At 42.3% G+C, this 15,390-nt stretch overlaps 1 protein-coding gene across 1 annotated transcript in view; it reads left to right on the top strand.

The window, feature by feature from the left end:
• Positions 1 to 15,390, top strand: part of ZNHIT6 (zinc finger HIT-type containing 6) — a 36,712-nt gene that overhangs the window by 3,036 nt on the left and 18,286 nt on the right. The window contains exons 5-8 of the mRNA XM_056355980.1: positions 1,202 to 1,305; positions 9,284 to 9,352; positions 10,155 to 10,235; positions 10,782 to 10,862. Coding sequence (XP_056211955.1) covers positions 1,202 to 1,305; positions 9,284 to 9,352; positions 10,155 to 10,235; positions 10,782 to 10,862 — 335 coding nt within the window. The remainder of the gene's footprint in view (positions 1 to 1,201; positions 1,306 to 9,283; positions 9,353 to 10,154; positions 10,236 to 10,781; positions 10,863 to 15,390) is intronic.

Below are 15,390 nucleotides of genomic sequence, written 5' to 3'. Positions count from 1 at the left end.
TTAGAAGAATGGGTTGCCAACAGTGTACATTCTTAAACCGATGCATAACCACTCTTGCTGTTGGATGATAGCTGTGTGTTAAGAAAGCCTGAATGTTTCCTTCCATCTCCACAACTTCTTTGAATTTTTAGGAACAAACTTCTCAGGTAAACAATGGATTTATTAATTGCTAGAAGTTATTACATGCTTCTCCATACACCAAATGAAGACAACTGGAGTTCTGCGAAGAATAACTCTTAAGCAACAATGAAGTAAAAGCCAGCCTTCTCAGGGTGAGAGGGGATTGTTGTTGAAACTGCTCCAAATCCAGTAGAGCATTAACGCGATCACTGAAATGTGTGGCATTTTTGTTAAGTCCTATAACGATATACTGCAAAGACTAAGATCAAGAAGGCAAAAAACCCACAAAACCACCAAGAACCAAAATTAAAACAGAAAAATCAAGCAATAATCCCCCGCAGAAAAACAAAATTTGCTCAAAAATACATTGATGTACTGATATGTCACAGAAAGGCATCAGGCCCATGTTGTTTTCCAGTCTTGTCAAGGCATCTTTAAATATAGCACTAAATTCAGTTGGAGGGAACTCATGCTGATAACAAAGTAAATTGAGAAGAATCCAGCTTTCTCTCAGTCTGAATTCATATTCTGTGTGTGTTTACTTATCACCAGGATGTTTTGGAAACGTGCTGAAGACAGTGCGATGCTACGTAGGTAGCAGTTTTTAGGGTGTGGTACTAAGCATGTTTATGGGATGATATCCTTTGTGCTACCTTCAAATCAGAATTTGCCAGAGTGGCTGAGATGGTGCTTGTGCATCCCTTCTGCTAGCAGGGTTGTTGTGCAAAAACCAGCTCCCTGGGTGGTATTGCACCCACAATGGCTGCCTGTGGCTTTCACAGTATGTGAAAAAGAACTTTTTTTTTTTCTTTTTCAAAAATAACTTTTACTGTAGAGAGTTCATTGGCATGTTTTTTCTTAACCACGGAAAAACTTCAGCTGAAAATGTTTCGGGTATTTCTAGGCTTACTTCATTAACTTTTTCATTCATTCTGTTATTTTAAAAGTACAAGAAAGTGCTTCTTTCAGTGTGGCCTTTTGTGCAATTTTCCCATAGTTCCTGTCAGCATTACTCTTTTATTGTTTAACTTCCAGATTTTGAATGTATTAATCGAATATGTTTAAAACTTTTTTTAAATAGTTATATTGCTTGAGAAATAAAGCTCGAAGGTGTAATATTGACCTGAGAACGCTGCCCACTGGATTTACAAAAAGAAGAGAAAATTCAACCACCTTCAATTGCATGTGAGTCTTAGTTGGTTACAGTCAGTAATATTTTGTTTTCACTGAATGCATATTGATGAAGATCTGAATTCATACTGATGTGCTTGCTTGTAAGATCTGTTAGATGTAAGTTTTTTTACAAAAGCAATCTAGATTTAATATTTCATGCCGTTAGGTTTTAATTTTTTAGGCTCTGAGCTCAGTTTAACTGCTTATGCAATTCATGCTTTATTTTAGACAAATACCAACATTGAGTAACAGGAGGAAGAATCAGTGCTGTTGTGTTTTTCCATCTTTCAACACTGAGTTCTGTTGATGGCAGAAGAAAATACTTCTTGAAATGTTTATGATAGAGGATTCATGTAGAATGGTTGCAAACATCCTTCTTTCTGAAAAGGCTGATTGTAAGTTTGAGGAGGTGCCTCCAATACAGCTATCTCTGTTGCGTGCCGTGTTAGGGGTTACTACGCTGGAGGATGTGGATGCTTGGTACAGTGCAGCTTAGAGAGACAAGTGCAGACAGACAGATAAGAATTCTGGAAAAAGGCTAAGGAGACTTTAAATGTTCTTCCCTTTATCCATTCTGTGGGTTTTCTCTGATACGCAGAGTTTGTATTTTGAAGTGTTTTCATAGTAAAAATAATTTAAAAACCAAACTATTTCATTATGGTAGGAGACAGGTCTAGGTTCAGAAGCTCAGTGATCTGCTGGGAGCCAGCTACTCTGATAGTTTCTCTGCTTGTTTTCTTCATGGTCTCAGTTTTGGTGGCAAATTCTGCTTGCAGGATGCATTTCCCCTCTGTTCCCCAAGATGTACAAAGCAGGATGCCATGTGGGGTGTCGGGCAAGCGGGGTGCTGCAGGCTGGGCACTGACTCGCCACCTGGTGTCTCTCTCTGACAAAGTGAAAAACAACCTGCTGAAGAACTGCTCAGCAGACTGGCCTGTATAATTTCTTCTGTTCTGGGGCAAAATATATTTTTTGAGGTTTGCAGATATCTTAGTTTATAGCAGAACATAAGGCATAAAATAGAAGTGTAACCTTGTAAAGTTCCTTGTTCTGTCAGTTCTGCTACAGAAAACCCACGGTGGACCAATGGAAAGAGGAAATCTGAGGCATTTTGTCCTCTCTCTACCCCAAATTTAAACATCACTGAGGCTCTCCCCTTGGAGCAGACCAGGTGGTAGCCCTGAACCTTGGCAGATGTTAGTCTTGTGAGCAGAGGCCTCTACGCTGACTTTCTTTTCCTTGGCCACATGCTCTGCCTTTTGCAGGTGTCTTGTGTCTGTTGAATTATCTCGGGCTTAGAGCTGATTTTAACTTTCCTGGGGAATTTCTTAATGTTGTGGATAAAATAACACAACCGCCCTTAAGGAGTACAGGGTAAGGAGTTGTCTTTAAGAGCCAGATCAAGTGCAGAAAACCCAGGGATGCTGGGAGCTAAGAGAAGGACAGAAGAACAGAAAAGGCACAGATACAGGGAGGTTTGACATTATTGGGAGGATCCTGGACATGGTACAATGCTGTGCTGACAGAAGTTCGCCTTCATGTACCATGTTTTTCAGTTCTTTTTCTCCAGAAAGCCTTTCTGGGTGCATACTGAAGTGCAGCTTGCATCAGGAACAGATGAAGCATTGAGCACATTATGCTTTCATGTGTATTATACGCTCTATGTTGTTTAACAAAAGTGGATTTGAAAAGTAAGGATGGGGCAAGAAAGGTGACTTACTGGCAACTAGGCATGGAAATATTTCACAGGCTGGCTAGGAGAATGCCTTACTGTTGGTGGTTGGGTTTTTTTTAAATCATAAAGTCCTGGGGTATTTTTGTTGTTTTTTTGGAATGCTAGCCTTTCTGGGACTTCCACATCCCATCAGAAAGAACACGATAATGCTGTCCGTTCTGGAGAGGATAGGAAATAACCATCGCTTTCCTGTAAATGCTATCCCAGGGGTGTGGAACGTGCTCAGTGAGTACTACACAAAGGACTTTTTTCCTCTCTCTTGCTGCTACTGTTGCTCACACAGCAGTGGGCTGTTTGAATGCAGCGCAGATTAAAAATTAACCTTTGGGTTTGGTTTTTTTATTGGCATGTTCTGATTACCCTCCTTAAATGGACAGAGGTTTGATTGAACCAGTGAGTATCAGCAATTTATTGCCTATCCTGTGTGACTTCATGACACCCATAACATTTTCTTGAGTATTACATTCAAATGAGGCAGAGCTGTGCAAATAGTTGCGTTACATGAGCATAAGACCTCACAGTGGTCAGGGTCTGGTGTGTCTGTTCTTCTGTAGATCTGAACCCCTTCTCATACTGTGTGTCAGTCAAAATTTGTAGAGAGGTTGCTCCAGAGGGTGGAGCTTGGAAACTGCTCAACATATGTGTGTGGAAAACTGCCAACTCTCTGATGTCGTCTTCATGATGTCACGCTTTCCATGTGAGCCAACAGTTAGGCTGTACAGGGTGGGAATGAAAGTAATCCAAAACTAGGAAGTACAAGATGTATTCTTGTGTCATCCTCTGCCACCTCTGGAGGACAGATCAGTGGTTGTTTGGATGTGTTAACCAGACTCTTCATTTCCTGGTCTCCATTAGTTTGTTGACTAAATTCAGTGTTGTGAAAGCGTATGTGCCAATGCTGGGCAACACATGGATTAGACTAACTCATAATATTGAATATCAGGATAACGGAGGGTCATTAGAAAGTAGAGTCTGAGTCCAGTTTGTGAACTCATGGGACATCTGACTTGGAGATGGTTTAGGATGCCTTACTTGCAAGTTATTTTTAGTGTGCTGCTTCACCTACCTTTCCTGTGGTGCCCATAGTTTCCAATAGAGGTGATAGTTCCCCTTCTGGATGCCTGCTGCCTTGGAGCTGGGGTGGCCTGCTGGGATAGGGGGCCTCTGGGAAAGGGGTGGAGAATGTGACCTGTTTGGGATGAAAGCTGGGGCAGCAGCTGGGTCAGATGGGAAGAGGTGAGGGAGCTTGCAAATCCACAGCTCCCGGTTCCCTGGCAGGAGACGATGACAGTGGTGAGACGCTGACATGGGGTGTTGCAGCTCCCTCAGCTCTGCAGTCCATGCTGCCCTGCTCCCATCCTCCCTGCTGCCTGCGCTGCCACAGGCACCTCCACCCTGCTTCCTCCCAGCTCTGTCACAGCACCTCCCAGACAAAATCCCTCTTAGCTCTCCCTGCCACCAAGAGGGGCCAGAGGGCCACAGGTCTCCTCCCTGGTGTGAGGCCGCCTGCAGCTTGGGAGCATTCCATCAGGTGATATATGTAGGAGAAGGAATCTCTTCCATTATCGCTCTTTAATTCTGAGAACAAAATACAGTGTGGGGATTTGGGATTAGCACCAGTCGAGCTCAGTAGTGTTACAGAAGCTACTTTGAGGTACACCTGAAAGCCCTAAAATGTCTACTCTAATCCTTAGCTAGATAGGGATAATTAAAATAATTGTTCGAAGTGTTGCTAATCTTGAGAATTTACAAAGGAGTTATCTGAGCAGGATTTTGAGCTAATGCGACACTGTTGGAGCTGTTAAACTTGAATGTAGTTGTTACTTAGTACGTACTTTTGCTTGCTTTTGGGGACCTGCCAAAGTAAGTTCCCAGGCAAAGAAATGCTGCTCCGGAGTGACTAGGGAGCAGGATAGCCATGCATTTCAATAAATCAGTAGCTTTTCGGAACATCCCCTCGTGAAGATGAGTACTGACTGAGTTCTATACCTGAGAATTTTTTTTCTATGCTTTAGCAACCAAAATGTTTCATTCTTATAGTGAATCTGATAGTAAACTTGTTTATTTGCGCAAGTTAAAGAGGACAGTAGTTCTATTATTACAGTTTGGGTTACTTGGCCTTGACAGTGTCCCTTTGATTTACACAGGAGTCTCAGTTCAGGACCAGCATGTTTGATTATTGCAACACATGGTTAGTAACACATCCTGCTGGTGAGAGGCCCCTTGGTAGAAGACCATATGTGTTACAGAGGAAGTGCACTTCAGTTCCTTCATTGATTGTCTTGCTGTTTACTGTAACTAGGGAACGTATGAACTTTCAGTAGAAATATTTCAATTTTGCTGTTTATACATCAAATCCAGGAATTAGCTTGATGAAGTTTCAAGAAAACGGAGACATCGTCTTTTATGTGCTGCTGTTAGAAGTGCAGCAAAGTCAGTTTGGCACTAGGAAGACGGAGTTTGGGGGAGGCAGCTAGGATGAAATCATCACGTTCCTGAGTGTTCTCTTAATTTAATTTTTTTAAAAAAAATCCACAAGATAATCTAGTCACTTACTTGACCTGAATCTTCATCGCTTAAGAAAGTTGAGAAAGGCATTATTATCCAAAGGTGTAGATACTAAACACCCAGTATTTCAATTAAACTTTAGTGCATTAGGTGAGAGTACTGAGTGTTGTCAAATTAAAGGATAACTGGTCTTTCATTAAACTCCTTCATGTCCTTTTCACCTCTTTTATCAATTCAGAATAACATGGACAGGAAATACTACAGTATTTGCGCTTTGATGTAAGATGTCCTGTGTACTATTTTCAAAACACTTTAAGAATATGAGTTGTTAAATAGAAACAATATCATCAGTGAATCCCTATCTTTGACAGGCTGGCAACTGCAGTTGGTATCTTAAGATGTGATTAATTTGGCAATTTTTGTCACTATTTTATTTTACATATATATACGTGCACATATTTAGAAATGTTTTATGTGCATAAAACCTGCTGCAGTCTGGGCAAATTGACTGTTCAGAGGAAACCTAGGAAAGAAAGTTGAGCTTTCTGAGATATTTCATAAATATTTTAAGAATACATAAGCATTGGACACTTCTAAAAATCTGCCAAGGCACTTAACTGGTATGTCCAAGTCCCAGAATCCTTTGTAGATCTCTGTCCTTTAATTCCCAGCAGCTCTACTGCCTACACCCGCAGTACTTGGAACATCTTCCTAAGTACTGCATTAACTGTAAGAGATGGTGAGAATTTTTGCCTTGTCCCAAGAGGTAGCAGGAGGTAACAGCTAGTTTGCATATACTGCTGCTGTCTTTGTAACATCAGAAATAAAAATCTTTCAGTTGTTGCTGTGAAAAATTTAGAAATCATTTACATGTCGTTCTGTGAAAGCTGTAGTTGATAGAGAAAAAAATTTTTTGGAAGTTTTAGGAGAAATGAAAGGGACGCAGTTAATTTGTTTTAGAAGAACAGTAATTGCAAAACAGTCTGTGCAGTCCTGAACATAATTTGCAGCTACATCTCACGCAGGGGAAGAGGTGCTTGGCTCCTCTTTTTTCCCTCTGATCAGTTTCCATGCCTCTGAAGTAGCCAGAATAGGATGTGAAGCCAAGCAATTCAGGGATGGGCTGTGATGCTGCTTTTACTGACATCAACGATGTGCTTGTGCCTGATCCAGATCTCTGCTGTTCGGTAGTTTATCGTCAGTGCCTTGGTATTCAAGAAAACCGTGTAGTGGCATTCCATGGCAGCCAAGCAGCATGGAACACTTCATGCAGTGAGCTGTTATTCAACTGCAGATGACTTAATTAAGCATTTTCATTTAGAAAATGAACATAGTACATCTCAGTTGCATTTAAAGGAAATACTACCCCAGTGAGCCATAATGGAAAATGAAGTCAGTGAGATCTGGAGCCAGAATATCTAATTTTAATCAGAACTTGTTGTGAAGCAGCTTTGATAGCATCTACGGTTGACATCAAGTTCTCTAACTGGGCAGAGATCAGTGATGGTGAGGGATGCTTCACTGTAATAACAGGCATCCAGCAGGTTGTTTTTCAAGACTTCATTGTACAGCAAAGAGTATGAGGCTATTCCAATTTTAAGCTTATTTTTTCTTTGCCTCCTCCTACCCTGCTCATAATCTATTTTAGCTCTTTCTGCTTGCCATTTACTTTCAGGCAAGAGTACTTAGAAGAGAGATGAAGTAGTTAACTGCAGTTTCGGTATGCATTGAATCACAGAATCATTTAGGTTGGAAAAGACTGTTGAGATCAAGCCCAACCATTAACCCAGCACTGCCAAGTCTGTCACTAAACCATGTCCCCAAGCACCACATCTACGCATTGAAAAATTAAAAAACACCTCAAGGAATGGTGATTCCACCACCTCCCTGGGCAGCCTGTTCCAATGTTTGACCACCCTTTCAGTGGAGAACTTTTTCCTACTATCCAATCTGAACCTCCCCTGGCATAGCTTGAAGCTGTTTCCTCTTGTCCTGTCACTTGTTATCTGGGAGAAGGGACCGACCCCCCCCTGCCTGCAGCCTCCCCTCAGGGAGCTGTAGAGAGCAGTAAGGTCCCCCCTGAGTCTTCTCCAAACTAAACAAGCTTATATCCTCATAAGACTTGTGTTCCAGAGCCTTCAGCAGCTTCATTGCCCTTCCCTGGACACGCTCCAGCACCTCAACATCCCTCTTGCAGTGAGGGGCCCAAGCTGCACACAGTGTTTGAGGTGCAGCCTCACCAGTGCTGAGCACAGGGGGACAATCGCTTCCCTTGTCCTGCTGACCATGCTATTTTGAATACAAGCCAGGATGCTGTTGGCCTTCTTGGCCACCTGGTCACACTGCTGGCTTATGTTCGGTCAGCTGTTGACCACCACCCCCAGGTCCTTTCCCACTGGGCAGCTTTCCAGCCGCTCTTCCCCAGGCCTGTAGCGCTGTGTGGGGCTGATGTGACCCCAGTGCGCGGGACCCAGCACTTCTTGTTGAACCTCATACAGCTGGCCTTGGCCCATCAGTCCAGTCTGCCCAGATCCCTCTCCAGAGCCTTCCTGCCCTCAAGGAGATCAACACCTCCCCCCAACTTGGTGTCATCTGCAAACTCACTGAGGGTGCACTCATATCCTCTTGTCAAGTTCATTGATAAAGACATTAAACAGGACCATCCCCAGCACGGAGCCCTGGGGAACACCACTTGTGACCAGTCATCAGTGGTTGTAACTCCACTCACCACCACTCTCCTGGCTCGGCCACCCAGCCAGCTTTTGATCCAGGGTAGAGTGCACCTGCCCAAGCCATGAGCAGCCAGTTTCTTTGGGACAACACTGTGGGAGACTGTGCCAAAGGCTACTAAAGTCCAGGTAGACAAAAAGTTGGGGCAGGGGTTTCAGGATGGTCATACATTCTGGTTTTTCCAAAGTTAAACTTCCAAGGGGTGGTCTTTTTAACTTCAGTGTTCAGAATCCCTGATCCATACATGGCTCTTTCTAATCTAGCAAAGTATCCTCTAGGTAATGCTGCCTCTCTTAAGATGATACTGCACTGGAACCATGCTTCAGTAGCTTCTGTTTTCAGGTGTTAATTATGCTAGCTGGAAAGGGAAGCTGGGTCTTAAAACTAACAAACCAGAGAAAGGAACATGGCATCAGTTTTGGTCACTACCAAAAGCCTCCTGAGCTTTCTGTAAAATATTTATTCTTTCTGTTATCCATGTTATGCCAAAATGTAGCTTCCATCCCTGCCCATGACACGTTTTCTATTGAGGCCATCACTGCTGTGAAAAGTCATGTCCCCTATTTTCAGTAGAACGTGGCCTCAGCTGGGACCTCTGGCTGTTACTGTTTGTTGCACAGGTTTGGCAATCTCTCCTGGGGGATACGCCAAAAAGCAGTTTCCTTTTCTGAAATTAAAGGGCAGCTAGCTATACATACAGAAAGTCAGCTGGAAGGTACTCCCTTTTCAAACGTGAAATGTTGTTGATCAGTTAGTTGGTGATGTTACTTGCATTTGTAAGGAATAGATTTTCATCCCATGAGGACTTGAAATTCAGCAGGATCTGGGAGCATTGCATCTTTCAAAGTGCATCTCAGCTTCTCTGCATGACCCTTTTACTCTTTGAAAATGCTGTTCAAAATCTTGACTATATATTTTTTTCTGTACCCATGCTGCAAGCTGCCGAGCTTTATCATAGAAAAAGGAAGTAGTAGTTACCAGTTAACATTAAGAATATGCTTTTCTTTTTCTTTTCAGGGAGAAAAAGTTCTACTGGCATTTGAAGCTCATATTTCCTCACTGTCATGCTGAATACACTTTAAAAGGGTACAGTGCTTGAAAAACAGATTTTTATGAAGTTTAAATTAGTTGCCGAAACTGAACTGCAGAATATTTTTATCAGTTCTTACCTGTTTCTTTTATACAAGATAAATATTATTTTTAGTCTTAATTAAAAGTGCATTTAAATTGAAAAAAATACTTTTTTCAAGAAATTGTGTGGTCCTTTCCTCTTTGAAAGCTAGCAGGCTTTTCAAATCAGTCAAAACGTTTGACTGCTAGTCCTTTTCTCTATGTAAACAGAGCAGCCTGAATATTTGTGATAGTGATATCCCATGCACCTAACATACTCTGTTCTCATGGAGCAGAGGTTCAGCAAGATTTGCCATCCCTCTTCGCCTGTTCACTGGCATTGACCTTTACATAGGATCAAGGGTTGCATCGTTTGCTTTGTAGGAAGGCCCACGAGCACAGTTTGCAAAGGCCAAAAAATAAGCTTTTCTTGACAAATCTTTCTCCTTTTTTTCCTAGCCTGAAGGAGGATGAGAAGTGTGCCCTTGTCTGCTTCTAGGACTGTAGGAACAGCATGTTTCTGCTGCAGGGTTAGAAACTAAAGATATGCATCTGTTTACTCCTTGTATATGCCAGTGAAGTCCCAGGGCTGAAATTAAGATAAAGCTGTCAATTATCTGTGCTATATTGATACACATTTACAGTCCTCCCATAAACTACTCAGTTGTGCCACTATAGCATGCAAATGTATAGCTTCCTCCAATGACTTACCAATAAGAGATTTTCATGTACACAATGAACCATGTCTTATGTGATTGATTTTTATCTTTGGTGAAAGGGTGCCTGATGATAAAACGCTCGCTGATATCCTTAAGCCATACATTGATCCAGTGGAGTCAGATCCTGTAGTTTGTCAAAGGTGTGTATTTAATAACTTTTCTGCCTAGTTCATCTAACGCACTAATAAAAAGAAGGGAAAGGTTCTGAATAAATGGCTTAAACTAGCTGCACTTTCAGCATGCAGAGCTGAGTTCCCAGTCAGCAGTACGTCTTTAATTCCTGTGATGAAAACCATCCTAACATTCACCAACCAACTAACGCTGGAATGCAGCCACCAAATTGAAACCAGGAAAAGATTAAGAAATTGACTTGTGGCGTAAAGATCAAATAAAGCAACTGTAATTCTAAAAAATGTAGCCATAATTAACCTCAGTGGGGGTGACAGTGAACCTTTTCTGTAGAGTAATTAGAAAAACATACTAGTAATTATAGCCCTCATTTATAAGAAATACTTAGTATGTGGCAAATTATTGTCTTTATGAAGAAATATATACTTGTGGCTCTTAGCATGCAAAAGATACCCATTTTTTGACTGATGATAGGAAGAAGAGTCCATTGTACATCACTGTTTCTTCATCTCTGTTGCATACTCTTTTTTTTTTTCTTTTTTTTTTTTTTTTTCCAGATTAAAAATCTATACAGTGGCTCCTCAGTCAGATGTACAAATTTTAATGAAAATTGAAAACAGGAAACAGAACTCTGTCAGGTAAGGTGGTTCTTCAGTTTGTGTGTTTATTAATTAAAAATAGCAAAAGGAAACAGTACATTTCTTAGTTTTCAGTATTATAAATTGAGATCATATAATCCCATGGATTAAACTTCAGTGAGTAATTGCCAGCTATCTTGAAAATTATTTGGAAAAAATGGTATTTCTTTGTCTTTTAATATATCAGTACTGAAATTTCTGTGTGATTACCGAGTAGTAAATGCAGCGGACTCATACTCGGACAATTTAAGAAGCTAGGGTGCTCACAGCTACATTGGTGGAATAGTGAGTGCGCCTGTACCTGAGCTGCTTCAGCAGCAGTCTGCACGTGTAGTAATGTCTGCAGCAAAGACAGATTTGTGTTAAAAAGTTGAATTACTGTGTTGACCAGCAGAAATGTAGATGTCCATTCTTTTCTGCAGGTTCCTCTGTGGATATGTTAACCCTCCCCAAGAGAGTTAAGTGATGGTTGAGGAGAGCTGTCGTTTTAAATCACTGCAGCAAAAATTATGTGCTTATCAGCATCCCATCACAGCCTTTGAAATAGCACATTTTTCTCAAAGTTACTAGCTCATCACTCTTCGTGTTACCATATTTCTGGGTGTGGGCTTTTAAGTTTCCAGAATTCAGACTTGTGCAGAATTGTTTTCTTTGTTTCCAGAACAGGCAGTAATCTTGAACTGCAAAATTAAACTTTTAAGAAATAATTTTTGTTGGTATAAATACCATTTTGAACACTCCACCCTGTTGTCATTGTTACTGAAAAGGAAATGTATCAGCTTAATATCATAGCTTATTGTGGTTGACCAGTGGTTCCTATTTAGGGTTCTTAAAGTACATTCTTTTCTTCAGATGTACCAAATGTAAATAATATGCTTCCCTAAAGCATGGTATATTATTTCTAAGGGGGGAAAAAAAGGTATATCAAAAGAATTTTAGTTGTAACTGAGCTTGCTGTTTGTACTGTATTTTTCCCCAGCACTATCAAAAATGTGTAACATACTTTGAAATTCAAGTCCAAACTTTTCATCATTCTTTGAAATATGGCTGTAACGTTTGCCATCAGAGTTGTCTAGCTAGAAGCCTGTTGTTTTTAAGTGAAATTGAGGATTTCAGAGCTGTGGTTCATATATGCAGGGAGAAGGCACAAAAGGTCAAAACTTGGTTAGAGTTGAAACTGGCCAGTGTTGTTTCATGTAACAAGAAGGGCTTTTTAAAGTATGTTAATAGCAAGAGGAAGTCTAAAGAAAACATTGAACCAGTACTTGTTGAAGATGGTCGTATGACTAATGCGGATGAAGAAAAAATGGAGGCATTCAATGCGGTTTTTTGCCTCGGTCTTTAATAATATTTATAGACCTTGGGCTGCCTGGTCCTCTGAGTCAGAGGACTATGGGTGTGGGAACAGTGACTTTCCATTTGTGGACACTGAAATTGTAAAGGACCAGCTGTATCAGCTGAATGTTCGCAGGTCCATGGGGCCTGAGGCGATTCATCCCGGAGTACTGAAGGAGTTAGCAGATGTTGTGGCAGGACCCTTCTCGATCATCTGCCAAAGGTCTGGGGGGAGTGGTGGTGTAACCCAGCAGGCAGCTGAACACCACACAGCCGCTGACAGACTCCCCCCTCCCCTGCCTGGTGGGGTAGGGGAGAGCATCAGGGCGGAAAAAGTAGAATTTGTGGGTTGAGATAAAGAGAGTTTAATAGGACAGAAAAGGAAGTGAAAATAATAATAACAATAAAAGAATTAGAATATACAAAACAATTGATGCACAGTGCAGCTGCTCACCACCCGCTGACCGATGCCCAGCCAGTCCCCGAGCAGCAGCCCCCGGCCAGCTTTCCCCCCAGTTTATATACCGAGCATGACGACATACGGTATGGGATATCCCTGTGGCCAGTTTGGGGCAGCTGTCCTGGCTGCATCTCCTCCTGGCTTCTTGTGCCCCCAGCCTGCTTGCTGGTGGGGTGGGAAGCTGAAAAGTCCTTGACTTAGTGTCAGCACTGTTTAGCAGCTAAAACATCGGTGTGCTACCAACGTTATTCTCATCCTATATCCAAAACACAGCACTATACCAGCTACTAGGAAGAAAACTTATCCCAGCTGAAACCAGGACGCTGGAAGCTAGCCAGTGTTACTCCAGTTTATAAGGTCATGAGGGAAGACTCAGGGAATTACAGACCTGTCAGTCTAACCTCGGTGCCTGAAAAACTATGGAGAAGATTTTACTGAGTAACTATTAAAAGTTATTTAAAGACTAATGCAATGGTTCACAAAGAGAAAGTCCTGTTTAGCTAATTTGACACCCTTCTATAATAAGGTCACCCACCTAGTGGATGAAGGAAAGGCAATGGATTTAATTTTTCTGGATTTTACTAAGGCTTTTGGTACTGTCCCTCACAGCATCGTTCTGGACAGGTTGTCCAGCTGTGGGGTGAGCAGGTTCATGGTTTGCTGGGTGAAGAACTGGCTGAAGGGCAGAGCTCAGGGTTGTAGTGAATGGGGCTACGTTTGGCTGGTGACCGGTCACCAGCAGTGTTCCTCAGGGCTCAATTCGAGGGCCAGTTCTGTTCAACGTATTTATCAATGGTTTGGATGCAGGAGTTGGAACGCACCATTTTAGCAGATTTGCTGATGATAGCGAACTGGGAGGTGCTCTTGACTCTCTTGAAGGACAAGAGGGCTTGCAGAGGGATCTAGAGAGATTGGAGCACTGGCCTATAATTAATGGGATGAATTAACAAGTCAAAATGCCAGATTCTGCACCTAGGATGGAGTAATGCTGGGCACAAGTATAAATTGGGAGGGGAGTGGCTGGAGAGCAGCCTGCAGAAGGGGATCTGAGGGTGCTGGTCAACAGCCGGCTCAGTAGGAGACAGCAGCGTGCCCTGGCAGCCAAGAGACAAACCGGATCCTGGGGTACATCAAACACAGCATAACCAGCCGGTCAAAAGGAGTGGTTATCCCTCTGTGTTCAGCGCTGGTGTGGCCTTACCTGGAACACCGTGTGCAGTTGAGTCCCCTAATTTAAGAAGGGTGTAACGGTCCTTGAATGCATCCAGTGGAGGGCAGGAGAGCTGGTGAAAGGGCTGGAGGGCATGTCCTGTGAGGAGTGGCTGAGGGCTTTGGGTTTGTCTAGTTTGGAGAAGAGTAGGCTGAGGAGTGACCTCGCTGCTCTCTGCAGCTTCCCGAGGAGGGGAAATGGAGAGGGAGGTGCTGGTCTCTTCTCCCTGGTATCCAGCAATAGGACATGTGGGAATGGTTCAAAGCTGTGCCAGGGGAGGTTTAGACTGAACACTAGCAAGCGCTTCTTCACCAAGAGGGTGGTCAAAGACTGGAACAGGCTTCCTAGAGAGGTGGTCAGCGCCCCAAGCCTGTCAGTGTTTAAGAGGCATTTGGACAATGCCTGTAATACCATGCTCGGAATTGGTCAGGCAGTTGGACTAGATGATCATTGTAGGTCCCTTCCAACTGAAACAGTCTAGCCTGTTCCTGGACCCCTGGGCAGAAAGTATGGGTGGAAGTCCCAGGGGAGGCTGGTCCAGGTAATTAAGACCTGCTGGTGTTCCCTGCCTCTGGCAGCAGGGATTAAACAGACATTTATGCAGATTTCTAAAAGACAGATGTCTGGAGTGATTCCCATTTAGTTTAAAAATTGTCAGATTCTGGGTGTTCAGGGGGGAAATGTAGAAATGCTGGTATTGTGAAATACCCTGGGAAGCTAATTGCAGAGGCACCTGCACAGATGAAGTTTTCTCAGTTCGCAGGCCGTCTTTCTGCTGTATTTCCCAGTGCCTCATGAAGGGCTATTCAATACCAGCGCTTTGTTGTGCTGGTGTTGTATGTGCTGTTGCACCCAAGTAAAGAAGCCCTTCTAGAGCTCAGCTCTGGGAAGCAACATCAGAAACAATTTCCCATTTTTAAAATATTTTTAGCAGACTTGTCTGCATGAGCAGACTGTTGATGTGGTATCTAGGACATGTTCCAAGAGTGTGAACAACCTCTATCCCCTTCTCAAGTAATTAGCTGAAGTTAATGCAGCAAAACCTGGAAATGCATTCTGTTACGTTACTGTCATACATCTTCTTGCAGTGCGTGATTGGAAAGGCTGCATTCGAGCAATGATCTTGAATAGTCATTCATATAAATTACTGTATTTTTAAAATAAACAGATGGGGTTTTCCCTGGTGTTTCAGTGCTTGCGTTTTTCACATTTCCTTTTTTAGAAAAGAAGGAAAATTGGATTTTATAATAGCAGGTAAAGTTCGCCTTTGAATCTTTTGAAGTAGAGTGTGTAAATTGCATAGTCGGCTTGGGAAAGAAACCAGTTTAGTATCAGAGTGGACTGTCTCTTGTGCTCATCAGTTTCTTTTGTTACTTAACCATTTTCCTCTTCTGAAATCTGAACGTTTCCTTAGCTCACAGATCTGTTGAGAGAGAATTCTTTTTCATTAAGTTAAATTACCTTAAATAGCCTTAAGTTTGAGCCTCATCTGTATTCCCTGAATCAGCTGCGTTGGTTGGTAT

Source organism: Falco biarmicus, chromosome 11 (assembly GCF_023638135.1).
Source record: "Falco biarmicus isolate bFalBia1 chromosome 11, bFalBia1.pri, whole genome shotgun sequence".
NCBI classification, from domain to species: domain Eukaryota; kingdom Metazoa; phylum Chordata; class Aves; order Falconiformes; family Falconidae; genus Falco; species Falco biarmicus.
This window is presented reverse-complemented; position numbering and strand designations above follow the sequence as displayed.